This window comes from Chanos chanos, chromosome 3 (assembly GCF_902362185.1).
Source record: "Chanos chanos chromosome 3, fChaCha1.1, whole genome shotgun sequence".
Lineage (NCBI taxonomy): Eukaryota > Metazoa > Chordata > Actinopteri > Gonorynchiformes > Chanidae > Chanos > Chanos chanos.
In genome coordinates this window covers 39,238,413-39,254,138 of record NC_044497.1, presented here as the reverse complement: position 1 = coordinate 39,254,138, position 15,726 = coordinate 39,238,413, and the positions used below count along the sequence as shown (strand labels likewise).

At 39.0% G+C, this 15,726-nt stretch overlaps 2 protein-coding genes across 2 annotated transcripts; one reads left to right on the top strand and one right to left on the bottom strand.

The window, feature by feature from the left end:
• The first annotated feature begins 2,801 nt into the window (after positions 1–2,801).
• Positions 2,802–7,739, top strand: bspry (B-box and SPRY domain containing). Its single transcript, XM_030768843.1, has 6 exons — positions 2,802–3,525; positions 4,305–4,403; positions 4,812–5,042; positions 5,658–5,683; positions 5,995–6,119; positions 6,662–7,739. Exons 1-6 carry the CDS (start codon positions 3,106–3,108, stop codon positions 7,195–7,197), a joined length of 1,437 nt encoding a protein of 478 aa, XP_030624703.1. The 5' UTR covers positions 2,802–3,105; the 3' UTR covers positions 7,198–7,739.
• Positions 7,740–11,112: 3,373 nt separating this feature from the next.
• coq4 (coenzyme Q4 homolog (S. cerevisiae)) lies at positions 11,113–15,710 on the bottom strand. The gene is made up of 7 exons (XM_030767843.1): positions 15,635–15,710; positions 14,306–14,455; positions 13,540–13,636; positions 13,354–13,456; positions 13,124–13,253; positions 12,765–12,858; positions 11,113–11,941 (listed from the first exon to the last, which is right to left on the bottom strand). Exons 1-7 carry the CDS (start codon positions 15,708–15,710, stop codon positions 11,743–11,745), a joined length of 849 nt encoding a protein of 282 aa, XP_030623703.1. The 3' UTR covers positions 11,113–11,742.
• Between the last annotated feature and the right edge of the window lie 16 nt (positions 15,711–15,726).

Here is a 15,726-nt window from a genome sequence, read left to right as displayed (position 1 = left end):
TGTGATGGCTTCGCTAAGAGATCTGGATATTTTTGTCTCAAATTATGTGAAATACCTGCAGTGGACATTATGAGAAAACTTATCCATAGCAAGCATATTCCTGGCACCTATTTGACAAAGCCCTGGACACTGTCACATAATGGCAGAGTCAGGATTTGGAGTAAGCGCAGCATGCGTTCATGAACCTATGCAGAATGTTTTCTTGGCACACATCCTTAATATGAAATGAGCAACATTTGGACATACAGCATATATGAACACTATTCACCAGGCACATTCTGGTGTGATGGTTGGTGCTATTGCCTTGCAAGTAAGATGTTGTGGGTTCTAAGTCCTGGACACGTCTTTTCCCTGCATTTGTGTCAGGGAATTCCAGTTTTCTCCCGTTGCAAAAAAGACATACATGTTATGTACCAGATGCTCCTACCATTGCAACTGACTGAGGCTCTGGCCCAGATCTGGAGTTGGTCCCCAGGTACTGTATGGCAGTTGCCCACTGCCCATAAGTACTTAGGAGGAGTTAACAGTGGAGAAGAATTTTCCTGTAGGAATCAATAAAGAGTAACTTAACCTTTGTGGTCCCAGTTTACCCTTCATTACATGGATACTTCCAGCAGAAAAATGCACCATCTCACAAAGCACAAACAGAGTAGGAGTGGTTCAAGGAATATTGTATTGTAGTGTCTACTGTATATATATTGTAGGTCCTGTATTGTGTATTGTATTGTATACCGGACGTCTTGTATCCACTGTTGTATTGCACACTGTATTGTTTTTATTGTGAATTTATTGTGTATTTTTGTATTTATTGTGTACTTTGTGAACCGCATGGAGGACACCAAGTAAAATTCTTAGTACATGCATGTGCCATGGCGAGTAAAGCTGATTCTGATTCTGATTCCGATGACAAGAAGCTCAATTTCTCAGAGTGGCCCATGTACCCACGGTGGCTCAGTGGTTAACACTGTTATCTCACAGCAAGAAGGCCCTGTTCAAATCCCGGTTGTCCCAGGTCATTTCAAGACTTCAAGAGATTTATTTGTCCCATGCTTGATTGTACAAGTACAACAGCAGTGAAATGAATTGCAACAATCTTGACAACTGCACACGTGAAGCTAAGTATCAGCATAAAATTAACTAAAGAAGAGAAAAAAGAAAAATAAAGCTACATACAGGTAAAGTAACAGAGAAGCAATATAAAAATAATAAATAATAAGATAAGCTGTATAGATGGAGGTAAACAGTGAAAGCTAAAAGCTAAATATCAGTTAAAAATTAAATTGGAAGAGATGAAAATATAAAGCTATACAGGTAACAGAGAATCAATATAAAAATATAAATGATAATATAGGCTATATATATATATTTTATATTGATTCTCTGTTACCTGTATGTAGCTTTATATTTTTATCTCTTCCCATTTAATTTTCCCATTTTCTGTGTGGAGTTTGCACATTCTCCCCGTGTTTGCACGGGTTTCTTCCAGGTGCTCCAGTTTCCTCCCACCACAAAAACATGTATGCTAGGATTAGTACTCCTGTCAGTGACCTTGACCAAGTCACCGGCAAAAAGATGTGGAGTTGGTCCCTGGGTGCCGGCGCTGGCAGCTGCCCACTGCTCCTAGCTCATAGTGTGTGTATATCACTGCTCCAGTGTGTGTGTGCTCACTGGTGTTAGGATGGGTTAAATGCGGAAGCTGCATTTCACTGCTCACTGCTCAGTGTGTGTGTGACAAATAAAGTACTTCTTCTTCTACCCCTCGGACCTCAACCCAGCATCTTTGGGATGAAATGGAATAGACTTTTTGCAGTTTGCTGTACTGCCTCCCAGGCTGCGGTGATGCAGATTGTGTGATGTCAGTATGTCAGCATGGACAAATTGTAGAATCCACTCCCTGAAGAATCCAGGCTGTTCTGGAGGCAAAGGGGGTCTGAACAAATAGTATATAGGTATACTTAATAAAATGGCCATAAAGTGTTTCACCCAAATGTTTTGGAATCATAAAAATGAAGGTGTATTTTGAACTTATCTGCTAACTTGTTCTCAACAGTATTTTATTTCTTACTTAAGCAGAAGAGTATATGAAAAACTATCATATGTAATTAAACACCACACTCCATTGTCTTCACAGAAAAGTGTCATGTTTAATTACATTGGAAAGCAATATATAAATGGGACAAAAAAAACACAACTGCATGTAAAGGTACTATAAAAGATATTAGAAATGCCAAGGGACAAATATAAAAGCTTTAGGTGAAGCAATGCACTTATCAAGATCAATTTCCATCCTCTTTGTCATGGATCCTCTCTTTCGCAGGTTGAATACACTAATGCATATTTATAGATTATCACAAAACTAATGCTGAATTATTTTAAATTCATGAGCCAAATGCTTGACAGAACGAGGGCTGGTGGTTACAGCAATTCAGACTCTTAACCGTGGCCAAGAATTAAAGTTTAAACTGAGTTAAATTTTACAGATCAGTAGCCACTGAATAGCCTATACAGAGGCTTTGAGATATGTGGACCACGTTATAGACACTAAAGGTGAAACATCACGGATTTAATAATGTAGGCCATATTTTGCATATTACCACCATTGAATTTGTGTCTCATAAGAAATGTTCCTTTATTATATGCCCCGGTGTTTGTTTACTTACTGCCACTAGATATCACTGAGCTATGCATTCCTTTAAAAACCGAGTTGACCATTAACGTGATCGTGATATTTGACCACTAGCCAAACACCAAAAGATCTCACAATCACACAGACAAACACTCTCAGGTATAGGACACTGCGATTTCCATGAATACGCTATAAGTAAATGAATCATGGGAAAGAAACTGGAAACAATGGGGGGCATGGTTTAATTTGAACTATCTCCGGGCGATCCCGGAGTATCCATCCGTTTCAAGTAAGACTGGCTTTTCAGCTCTGGTTTCTTCTGACGTATTACTTCCTTATTATACACCTGCGACAGGTAGTATACAGAACTGGATGCACCTGCATGGCAATATTGGGTATTTCGTGACACAAGCGTTTTTAAAACAACAACTAAGATTTATTCGGTAAGCACAGTAAACCATATTACCTAACCAGTGGTCATGAGTGCAGAGAATGGATTTAGTAATTCAGTTACGGTGTCCTTACAAGACAACGACGACCTCCGAACTGAGGACCAGAAGAATTCGGACTATAATTCAAGTAATACCGCTGCAAAATTAGGAGGCGATAATCAAGACTTTAATGTAGATGTTCGACCTTCCCAGAATATGAATGGCGTGTTAAGCGTAGACTCGTCAGCAAAATTGTTGAGCAATTCTGCGGCGGCCTGTCCAGTGGCCACTAGTCTCGATTCTTTGGACTTATCATCAGATGAATCGAAACTCTGCGTCGAGCATTCCATCCAGTTGGACTGGTTCTGTAATACAGACGGCAAGATCATCTGTTCACTTTGTGCTACCGTCGGAGCGTGCAATGGCCATATCGTGACACAGCTTACCAACCAAGCCACAATTATAAGGGTGAGTGAGTAATGGGCAGCGGTGACCTTTAAATTTCTCTTAGACTGTGTAGAAAAAAATTCTCAGCCTATAATTTGATTTAAAAGTCAAATACTGGGCCATTGTTCATTGTTTGATCTAAATTAGATGGGACTGTATATAGGCTACTTATTAAGTTCGACGTCGTACGGAACGCACTTAGTTTTCAATAGTTCACAGCTGATACAATACTCACTTGTTTTCTGTGGCTCAGCATGTTTGCTGTGTACTAGCGAAAGAAGGCGTGTTTGCGTGCGTCACAACACGCCACGCCATGCGTATTTAGGTACTGCCAATCCAGTTCAAGAGGATTCGGCGATGATGATACTCAAGCCGCACTTTTAAAAAATATTTATTGTTTAATACTAAAAACCTATACTGTGCGTTACAGCGTAGTGCACGTTAATGACTGTGATTTAGTCAGACCAACAAATGTAATATAATTTGTGGTTTCCCTCAGACGCTACTACAGAACGTAACTCAACTAGTTTATGAATGAATGACGCATGTATACTGTGTGAAATGACTTTTTAACAGTATTTTAACCGTTTATACCGTGGAATTGTAATAGAATGATTGATTGAACTAATGGGGTGGAAGCCAGAGAACACTCTTTTCAATGTATTTATCTCCCATTCTTTGATTATTGGTGATAGGTTACTTAACACTAATATACAATAATACATAATAAATTGTGATTTCACATAGTGCGCACAACTTCTTTGTGAATGTGAGTATATTGTTGTAATTTTTCTGTGCAGAACCACCTGGTGGATGTGTGTGAGAGAATGCAACTGCAGGCCCAGCGGATAGAACGGTTCATAAACCAGACTCTGACTGCAAAAGAGAAGGCACTGCAGGTCAGTGATGGACACACACGCAGTCTTCACATGTAATCAATCTCAGTTTTCAAGAGCATGGGCTATTTTTGCCATTTAAAAGACATTGAATGAACAGTTCATTATTGCATTAAAATATTCCTCACCAACCTTACATACATTTAATTGAATCAGTAACCTTAAATACATACATTTTATTGAATATCAGCACTACCCCTTATCAGGCTTTAAAAGACATTGGAAGTGACTTACTGAGAGGATCACATTTACACCAAAGACTCATTAGTCCCTAAAATACAAATCAAACTCTTATATGGAGAGTCACTGTTATACCTGTACCTCATGCACTGAGGTTATGAATGACAGTAAGTCTCTGCTTCAGAAATGTGCAGTGGTGTGTTCTTCTAACAGCTTCAGGTTGATTGACAGGTGGAGGCGAGCAGTGCACGAGAGCGGGTGTTGGCACAGATCAATGCTGTGCGTGAGGCCCTAGAGGGAGAAGAACAGTGTCTGCTGGAGTCCATACAGAGGGAGGAGGAGCGTGTGGAGCAGTGTCTCCTCACACAGAGAGCTCACTGGAACCAGGCCCTTGAGACACTTACAAATGCACGCACCAGCCTGGTGCACACACTCACACACTCACAGGATGCACAGATTGTGGTGAGAGGCTAGGAGGGCTATGGGAGGGACCTTGCATGACAACATGACTTCATGAAACAGGCATTACATATTGATGTACTGGACAAGTGTTACTATACAATGCTTTGCGTGTTTGTTTCATAATTGTCGTGAGACATTGCACAGGTACTGTCCTTACCCTAACCCTTACCTTAAGCATTTGTACCTTTTTGCCTATGTCTTTTAGCATATTTTGAAGGAAATGGCTGCCAAGATATCTTCCTGAAAGTGAAACAGACAGATCAAGAAATGAGATATGAATTAGAAATGTGTTGGTTTTTGAAGCTTGTCTGTATGCATCAGTATTCCGTACCTGTTTCATGAGATCAGGTAGGGTGTGTGGAGTGAAGAACATGGAATTAACAGAGAAAGGAAAGCTACAGGGGGAGTATTTGAACTGTATTGTTAATTGGTCTTTCGCTGACTGAATTGTCGCTGAATTTTTGGGAGGTTGAGTGCATCTTTCTACACAAAGGTTTGGAATACGGTTAGCCGCATCTTTTGGATAGGTGTCAGTGACACAGTAATGATGATGTCACCTCATGAGGATGATGATCACATGACACTAATCTTGGCATCTTTTCACTTTTCTTGCAGAATTCCAATCAGGAAATATCTGATAGGTAAGTCATTCTACTGAGCTGTTTCTCTTTACTAGGAATCTTTGCAACTACAGTATTTCTGTCCATCTCTTTATTGTCTATCACTATATGTGCTGGTCCAGACAGAGCTTTCACTGTTGGCAAAATATGTTTTCTATCCATGCTTTGGCTGCCATCATATTTCTTTAAGAAAATATCTGGATGTTTCTGTACACCTCAGAGCGAACACTTAAGTATGAATATATGTTTGTATGTTGGTGTAAGCTCTTACTCATTGACACACTAAATGTGTTCAGTAATATGCCTTTGTGTGTGTGTGTGTTGTGTGACAGGACTGAGGAGGCTGAGGGTGTTGGCGACCCTAAGGATACAGAGCAGTTGAGTCTGAACAGAGAGTGCAGCAACAGTAAGCTCATACTGGGTCTGTGGGCCAGCGCCATCCTGCTTGGGCCTTCTGGTCAGTACACACAATGTGTGTCTTCCTAGTTCTGTTCTCAGTAAATTCTTTACAACACAGAGGAAGTATAATGCCAGTGTAATATAATATCATTCTGATACCAAGTTATTAGTTAGTGACACTGTAATAATAGTATAAGGTACGTAAACATACATAGTATGCTTCGAAGTAATAGAAAAGTAGGATGCGGTAAAAGAATGTAGGATTCCATGGATAACATTTTGTTAACGTACGATGGATTGTAAAATGCACTTAAAGAATCTAATGTATAAATTCTAAATTAGTTAGTGATGTTGATAGTTAATAGTTTAGTTAATTGTAGTTATCTACTTCATTCCTCTTTCTCAGATTATCTCCTCATTAATTTTATTCTCAAAATTCTTTTCCTACTCTCATCACTCTTGATTTTGCCTTCTTTTTATCTCTTTAACCTTCTCCAACTCTTTGTATCATGTATCTTTTTCTGTTTCTTTTCTGTTGTTCACTTTATCTTCACTCATCAACCATAATTCATTCTTTATATTTTATTGCTTTTTTTCCAGCTCACAGATCACCTAATCTGCACTTTGACAAGCGCACTGTCAGTCCGCTCCTCTCCCTGTCGACAGATGAGCGAACTCTCACCTTCCTACCTAAACGTCTCCGCCAGGCTCTGCCAGACGACCCGGCACGCTTTGACAGCTGGCCAAATGCCCTTGGCTCCATCTCCATTTCCTCGGGGACTCACAGATGGGTGCTCGACGTGGGGCAGAGTGCTGCCTACAAAGTGGGTGTGTGCTACACCACTTTGGAACGTAAAGGCTCAGGAAACAGTGCCAGGCTGGGCTACAACGAGAAGTCTTGGGTGCTCTCACACTACGAGGGAAACTTCTCTTTTTGCCACGCAGGCAAGAACGTGAGTATTCGGGTGGTGAAGAGCCCAACCCGTCTGGGAATTCTCCTGGACTGGCCGTCTCAGACACTGCTGTTCTATGACCCAGAGTCCTGCTGTGTGCTTCATACTGTAAGACACACATTCACTCAGCCACTGCTGCCTGCCTGTGCTGTGGCAGACCAGAGTGTCACTCTACTGAACTGAACGTTCCACATCAAGAAGCACACTGATGCATCTGACATATGTTTTTGTAAGCATTTTTTTTTAGTATTTTTTGTAAGGGTAATTTATGGGTGTAGACAATCATTACAGCAGACAATGTGTGAGAGATTTTAAATAAGTTTGATCAGTAACGTTCAGTGATGATCAGTGAAGTTTTTAGACTGTGGCTGTCTGCTATAGTTTTGGCAAAGATTGCACTACAAAGTACCTGTAAAGAGATGTTTGGTAATAATCTGTTCTGTAGACTAAATTATTAAGAGTATTTACAAATATCTGTTAAATCTTATGATTTAATAATGTGATGTACAGCATTTTGAAAGATTATTTAATAGACAGCTGTAGCTTGTGTAGTTCTATGTATTAAATTCTAGTTATTAATGAAATATTTTGTCATTTTAATTTGAGGTTTTTACCGTTGCCGATAACTTTTCCATGTACAGGACCCTTTCTTATTCTGTCATCCAAAAGTCTTTTGCTATTTTAAATATGCTGAAAATCGCTTAGTTGTACATGACTGAAACCTCCATGAGAAAGGATCATATAATGCTGTCAAAGAATAAAATATTTATAACATTTATAACAAAATGTCAATGCTTATATCTCAGCAACTTCAAATAAGTCTCTGGGAGAAACTGCCAATTGACAATTTGGTATTTGGCAGATGCTTTTAGCCAAAGCGACTTACAATAAGTGTATCAGTCAGATTCCTAATACCTCATAAGCAGAGATCACAATAAGACTGAGCGTTAATTTACCCCTTCGTATTGCCCCCCTGGAATACATTTATTTATAATTCATAATCATTTGTGTAAATGAAGTTTACTAAACTGACATCTACACCAGTGTGTCTCTGAAAAGTATCCTGTATTCAAACTTGCTTCAGCATTTAACTTATTTTGATTAAAAAAATACAAGCAGTTTTGTATACATGTAATTTTAGATTATACAAACCCACCTACCAGAGTAAACACTATAATGAAATGGCTTTCACAGCCCTGTCACAAAGAACAGTGCAGGTGTCAATGAATGTAAGATAAGTTTGAAATATAAAATTCCAAGAGAATGTACCCTTAGAAATCAACACAAGAGTGCAAGTTTCTCTCTCTCGAGAACAAGAAGACAGCAACTAATACTTTGCATTAACTTTTTTCATTAACATTCTTTCATGAACTTTTCTGAGCCTTGACAAGGCTAGCTCTAATCAATCTGATAAATAAGCTTGTTAAACCAGCACCAAATGACCAGCCACTTGTCAATTCACAATACTGCTCTGATTGAAAGCTGTACCAGTCTAAGCTGGTTTTATGCTGGTTTAGAACTAGTTGAACTTGCTCATCCATTGAATACATGTTAGTCTTGCAAGTCTGAGCTGGTAGATCTCAGTGCAAGATAACAATATTGAAAACATAATTTAAGCTTCTCATCAGTTTGGCTGGCACAAGCTTGATTATTCCGCAGTGAGGCTGTGTTATTGAGGTGAGACACACTCTAAGCATCAAAATTGTTTCCATTTCTTGTGTCCTCTGCTCACTGTAAGACACTTGAGGATTTCACATCAAACATGTTCAGTAAAAATTCTTTTAAAATTTAGTGTCTTACAAAGTACCCCTTAAAATAACAGCCATATGATTGTAGTTTAAACATTGCCATCCTGATAGTCCAGTAGGAGGCAGTGTTTCTCCAACATAACAAAACATAACATAACATAACATAATGTAATAGAATCAGAGTACCATGAGACTGCCACAGCGGGGCAGCATAGGGTGTAAACTCTTCCTTTGAAATGTCCTCACTTCACTTGCTGCAATTATGGGTGGTATGAACAGGCAGAACTTGTTTCTCTAGAGCAGTGGCATCTGCTGCCTCTCACATGAACTGTGCTCAGAAACACCTGACTTATCAAATCAAGAACCTAACATGTCTTTGAGTCTTCTCAGGTATGTGCTGCATGGGGACTGGAATAAAAGCATTGGAACTCTGTTGTCTCTCACTGAGATAACTGCCTATTCCTCAGTTATCATAGCATAGGATCTACTGTGGAGCAGAGCTCAGCCAAGAAGATGAGGAGTGTTATCATAGGGACAGCTCCTGTATGCACAGGTACTTTCAAAGTGGTTCATGAAAGTGAAGGCATGCAGTCACATACGCTGGTATATAAAAGTCCTCAGTGACGGGGAATTTAGGGACTTCTGTATGTTACGGATTTATTACAATTTTATTTACACCAGGACCATAATCAGGTATTGGGAGCTTCTGGTCTTTCCAAAATTAACTGAAAGATAAACCATGCAACGAAATACAGAAAACGGAAGAGTTAAGGTATGTTGTTGAAAGTTGTTGACTTGCGTTATGTTTCTGTTTGTGATCAAACTTGCTACATATTTTGTTGATTCTGTTTTAAAGTTGTACAGCTTTTGATAAATGAAATGCTTCTTTCAATGCATTTGTGCTTTTGCATTTCTTTGTATATTTGGTCATTCATATATTCATCTTAGAATCTAGCGATCTAACAAGACCACCAAACTACTTGATGCAGTGGGTTGTGATGTTCTTAGAGTTAGGGTTAGTTAATAGCATTATTAATACCAAGAAACTACAAATCCATGTAGAATGAGAATGTGCTCATCAGATTTGCGGCCTAACATTTCGTTAAGTAATACTATTATTCATTATTATTCTCACCCAGCTCATCCACCTGTGTCTGTGTACATTCAGATACTTAACACACGGAAACTTGCAAGTTCTCATTCAATTTTATAAAACTGTTTGGTCTCAACCAGGGTAAAACTGGCAGGCCAGATGAGTTCTAGTTGTTTTCTTGCTATGAAGGAAGTATACTCAGAGAGCAAGTCTGAGGTACACTGTTACCTGAACCAGTGGTGACTGATAAATTCATTTCCACTCACTGAAATACCATTTGACAATAACACTTCTGCAGCACGTGCTGAGCGTTTTTTTTTTCCGTTTCTTTAAAATACTTTCTAAAAATAATCCCTGTACACTGTTTCCTCCTCTAAGTTTCCCAGTGCAACTCACTATAGATCTGACAAGACCCCTGTTAATCCTTCATTACATAGACTCCACACATGCAAGGATACTTTTTTTCTTTCACAATTCCACATGTAATCTAAGGCTTATCCAAATTTTCTGTTTTTAATTTACAAATCATTGAGTCATGAACCAATTTTGCATGCTAAATGAGGAAAAAAGGCAAATTAAGTCCCTCCTCCAGTGGTTCTCTACTCAAATGTGTCTCTTTGCAGGAAAAGAATGATACATTGTATCAGTGGCCTGAAGCCTTTAGGCATTAGACATCTAGGTGTAGCTTGCCTCAGCCAGGTTACCTGCACACACACAATGCTACTGCAGATACCTATTGCGTTTCTATAAACAGGATATGACCTGAGAGTTGACAGGACGCAAGACGCATTTTTTTTATCAATATACAAGTGACTACCTCCAATAAGATGATTGTACACTGCACTATAAAAGCCCAACACATAAACTTTTTCACAGGTTTCACATACTTCTGCGAAATAGTTATAAATGATTGTTTTAAGGGTTTATTATTAAAAAATTGACAAAATTTCTCCAGATACTCCCATGAACAAACTGTATCTTAACTTCCTCATGAAGCACCAGCAGGGTAATATTCTATCTGGTCCAGCCTGATTAGTCTACCGATATGTGAGGGCATATTGGTTCTCTCTATAACAAAGATCATTTATCAGATAAGTTCTGATTTCAGACTATACCTCTAAGCACACAGTCAATTCACCAAGTATTTCTGAGAAATTCCTTTTACATGAAAATTAAACATAAACATCAACATCCTGGATATCACTATTTGTCGATCAAACAAGGCAGGGAGTTTGTTAAAAGCACATTTGAGCGAGGTACTTTTATTGGTTACGTGATTCATTCCTTAAAAAAAGCACTTAATCATCTGCTTCACACATGAAATGCATCAACCGTAAACAAACCCAGAGCATGACACACAGTGCTTGTTTACAGCCTAAACTGACATGACCGACCTCTGTTCTACATATTAGTGGTGTGACCAGTCATGCACAGTTTTAAGACAAGGCGACACAACAAGAAGAAGTGCAATAATACAAAGTGCAAGGTCAAACAGATACTTTGGGTTAAATCGCCCTACTGAACTTAGACAAGGGAAATTCCATCCCCTCTGAAGCCGGTTTCAACTTCCATCTGTGACAATGCAAAATGTTCAGACTTGTCCCAAGTTCCTTTGGTGGCTACAGCCAATTACAGGACTTAATTACTGCTGCCACGTCCTTAACAAGACCATTTCCTCCAACAATACTATTCTGTTATACACTACCATTAGCTCTTACAATGGCATGTTTGTTCCGTGCGTTCATCTGGACAGATAGCACGACACACAGGGTTTGTCTCTTCGTTGTAAGAGAAGTTGGGAGTGTGTTGACGTCTGATGAAGCCCTCTCTTAACGGTAGGTCAGACTGCTTATCTCTTCAAATGCCCCTCAAATGCTCTTTTTGTTCTCACTGGTGCAAATCTGCAGTGGGCGCTTTTTTGGATGCTGTGAGAATGAGAGGTGGTGGCTCGATGTTCAGCTCCTCCCGTAGCTCCTCCAGATTCTGCTCCCAGCGACGTTCATAAAAGACACTCAGAACACATCGGGCTTGACTCCCACTCCTTAGAGCCCAGGGCCCCAGAGACGTCATTAGGGACTGGAGACGACTAAGGCAAAATGGACAACACATAATAAATTCAGACTGTCATGGCTTGAGAAAGGAGAGAAAGGGGCAAACTGGTTCCAATTCAACCAGGCTAACATTGTTAATATGGATTTCATCAATGGCGATAGTGTTTATTATGTGTAAGGTCTCCACTGTGTTTGGGATCTCAACAGGCTAGTCTGTGTTGTGCCATTGCAAATAATATAGATATCAAAGTCTGACAATAGCGATTTTTTTGTTTAAGTGACTAATGCAGTTTGTGTTTATGGCTGTTGGAATTTGCCTTGCAACAGGAAGGAATGATAAAGTTTATAAATGGAAAGCAAGGTAAATATGGTTCCTCTTCTGGAACATCAACTGTTAACAGTTCAAGGGCAGATTCAAACAGACACAATGACCAGGAAAAATTCCAGGTGTTGTATGTGAAATGAGACATCCTGCCATTGTGAAACTTCATATATTCAACAAAGGACTGCTACACAATGCAGACAATTATAAGCAAAAGTAAACTATCAATATGGTACATTATGTAGTTGTTTATATGTTTTGCCATGAAGAGGAAGGAAGAAGGAATGGGGAAGTCCATCTTGAAAATATGGTAATGCCTTGGCTTCCACATTACGGAATTCACATGGTTATTATGTAACTGACACCAAAATTCAAACCAATTTCACTGGCTGTCCATCCTACACATAGTCTTCAAAATACAATACAGACACTGGTGAGGACTTTATCTGGAGGTTCTGTCAATATTCCAGACATCCCCATATCTACTGTCTCCTTTGTATTTACCCACTTTAACGAATCTTTGTAAAGAACTCTACCTGGCAGACAAGCGAAGAGGTCCAAGAGCTGCTCCCAAAATACACATTGGCAAACCTGTCTGGGCAGCTTCAAACCACTTCACAGCAACTTCCCCTGAAGAATAAAGGATCAGGTTTTTAAATGATGAAGAATGAAAAGTATTCTGACACGTCAAACATACCTTAAAGTATGACATGTACAGTATGTGCTAAGATAACACTACAGATGAAGATGTGCATATGTGATGTGTCTGGCTTTTAGTCTGTTCTTTTGATGAGAACTTAGCACAGTGCAGGAAAATGGCTTTGTATTCTGCTAAGACTTTAGAATGTAACCTCATTTCATAAGATTAATTATTGCATTAAAGAGACACACTTACCCAACATGTTAGTGGGCATGCCAAGTAAGGTGTGCATCAGATCGTGTACTTCACGATATCGCTGCATGACATAAGCTAACTCCTCATTATCCACAAACTTCACATCTGCCCGTGAATCAGGGGTCACTCTCTGAAAAAAAAAAGAGAGAGAGAGAGAGAGAGAGAGAGACATCAGATACTCTGTCTGATCACAGATTCTAGGGGAAATTAGGAGGTTTGCTCAGTCTTACATTTTTCTCCAGGAAATTCAGATACTCCCGGCCCAAAGAACCTTCTGGAAGCGAGGACATCCGGGACAGATTCAGAGTGCAAAGGCGGATCCTTGGACGCTCTCTGAAGTCCAACAAAGAAAACACTCAGACACGCAAGCATAAACTCACACCTCGGTCTGAAAACACTTTTGGAGCATGACATACATGAGAATGCTATAGCCTTCTGGGTTGTTTCTCATTCTGTCTCTCAACCTGATTAGGGCCAGGTGTCCAGTGGTCTCTCCAAGCACAGCCACCATGTCTGTAAATGTTACAAAATTCATATTAAAGTTCTCTTTTGAGTATGGGCAAGAGTTCAGAGCAGGACCAAGACAAAACAAAACAAAATGGCTGACCAAAAATGTTGTTCAGAAAAAGTTATTCAACTTTGAAGAATTTTTTTGATTTTGAAGAAACTAATATCTTTCAGCAACAGCTATCTCCTGATTAATAGGCAGTAGACCTATGGACTCAATGAGCATCATGGTAGTCTCTGATGTTAATGAATTTAGTCTGCTTGATTGTTTTGGAGCTCATCATTGATTAAAAACCAGCAGTATGTTTGCCTAGCTACTCAAGCTGCAGATGTGCTAGTTCTCAAGAACCCTCAGAGTTGGAAGTATGTTTTTATTTGATTGAACAACAGTGTGTTACAGTCTCATTATTATACAGCACACCAAATGGAAACCCATGGGACAATACCTCATATCAAAATTTCATCACATTCACATCCATTTATGTCACAGTTATCAAAGCACGTTCTGAAATGGATTCTTTTTCTTAGACACTGTGGTGCTCCCATCTCAGTCAAAAAGAAAATGAATATATAGGTACATATACATATATACACACACAAACCTAAAAGTACATATACAGTATACATGTGTGTGTCAAATGAATTTTAATATTCCCAATGATGTGGGGTGCTCACCATGTCTGTAGGGGTCTTGCAGTGCCACCACTCCTGAGCCTACTGCTAGTAAGGCCTTCTGAACTGGGTTGGTTGGAATATGGCCTGGGTAAAGCCCATTGTACTGATCTTCCACTGAGTTCCAGACACTGTACTGCCTCCAACCTAGCACTGCATTTACGCAAGAGTTACATTAGCCTATTTGGTTGACAAGCTCTAAGTACTGTAAATTTGCCAACGCTAAATGAACCAAATGTGTTAATTTTTATATAGTGCATATAGTCTTACACAGAATCATTTTAGTGTTTATATGATCACACCCACCAAAGTAAATCAAATTTTAAGAGCACTTCTAATAAAAAAGTGATGTGCAATTATCTGAGCAATTTTATCAGTGTACGAATAAATGGAACATAAACTATAAGAAGAACTCAAAATGCGGCTGTAAGATTCTGGAAAATCACACAATATGCATCACAGTTATTCATGAAGTTTGATTTCATATCACCAGAGTCTGGGTTATTCTCTTCTCTTTTTTCTTAGTTTAACAGTTTTGCTTGTGGATGTTTTCTTATTCCCAGAGGCTGATTCAATGTGCACATTATCTTTTACACCTGTTGTATGCACTGGTCTGCAAAGTTGTCAGCAGTTCAGTGACGAGTGACTTATTTGTGATATGTAATTAGTTGCAGGAGCTGAATTTGTCCATCAAACAAATTTAAAATAAAATGTCTGAAAGGATTACAACTCTAACAAAGTTTAATGCTATTTCAAAATGGCTTCCACTTTTGTATAAATAAAATAAAAATAAACAATCCGTAAACCCCATATTATTCACAAATCGGAAGATACAGATTTCAAATTTAAGATAACAGTGTGTCATTACTTTAGATAAGAAAAAAATCTATGTACAACTTCTTTGAGCGTGTCATTTAATTTAAACTATACCGCATATTCTAACCATAACCCAGAACAAAAAACTGCATTCATAGTAACACAGTCTTATGCTGACACTAAGACAATTCGTTAATCTGCAGTCAAATGCAACGTACATTCGGCATGAATCAGCTAGATCAAATCCTGTTCTAGCAATCTGGGATAAAATGTTTGCGTTTCTGTTATACATTCAGCCTCACTAGTTTCCATAGAAGAAACTTTCGGCTGAAAAAAAAAGTAGGATAGGTGAGGCCAGTTCAGCAATGACTGAAGGCTACGTTATAGTAGCAAACCATGCTAGTTCATACACGTTAACAGTCATCCGATTGGCTTGTTGGCAAAACATCGATAAGCAGTTTAGACTTAAGCGGCAATTAATTGATAAAGCTGTATTTTATAAACTGCTAGATGTACCTCCGTAGCGTCCAAAACACCTGTTATTGAGAAGAAGTGACTTCCATTGCAAAGCATGTACAGAGGAAACCCCCATCGTGTCCTACAGCTGC

What these genes read in the sequence shown, in the direction of transcription:
- bspry (XM_030768843.1), top strand. Translation starts at nt 3,106, where the DNA reads ATGAGTGCAGAGAATGGATTTAGTAATTCAGTTACGGTGTCCTTACAA. An exon ending in CAAAAGAGAAGGCACTGCAG is followed by an intron (nt 4,404 to 4,811) that starts GTCAGTGATGGA and finishes GTTGATTGACAG; the next exon opens with GTGGAGGCGAGCAGTGCACG. An exon ending in CATCCTGCTTGGGCCTTCTG is followed by an intron (nt 6,120 to 6,661) that starts GTCAGTACACAC and finishes CTTTTTTTCCAG; the next exon opens with CTCACAGATCACCTAATCTG.
- coq4 (XM_030767843.1), bottom strand. Translation starts at nt 15,710, where the DNA reads ATGGGGGTTTCCTCTGTACATGCTTTGCAATGGAAGTCACTTCTTCTC. An exon ending in GTGTTTTGGACGCTACGGAG is followed by an intron (nt 14,456 to 15,634) that starts GTACATCTAGCA and finishes GCGTAAATGCAG; the next exon opens with TGCTAGGTTGGAGGCAGTAC. An exon ending in GCAAGACCCCTACAGACATG is followed by an intron (nt 13,637 to 14,305) that starts GTGAGCACCCCA and finishes TAACATTTACAG; the next exon opens with ACATGGTGGCTGTGCTTGGA.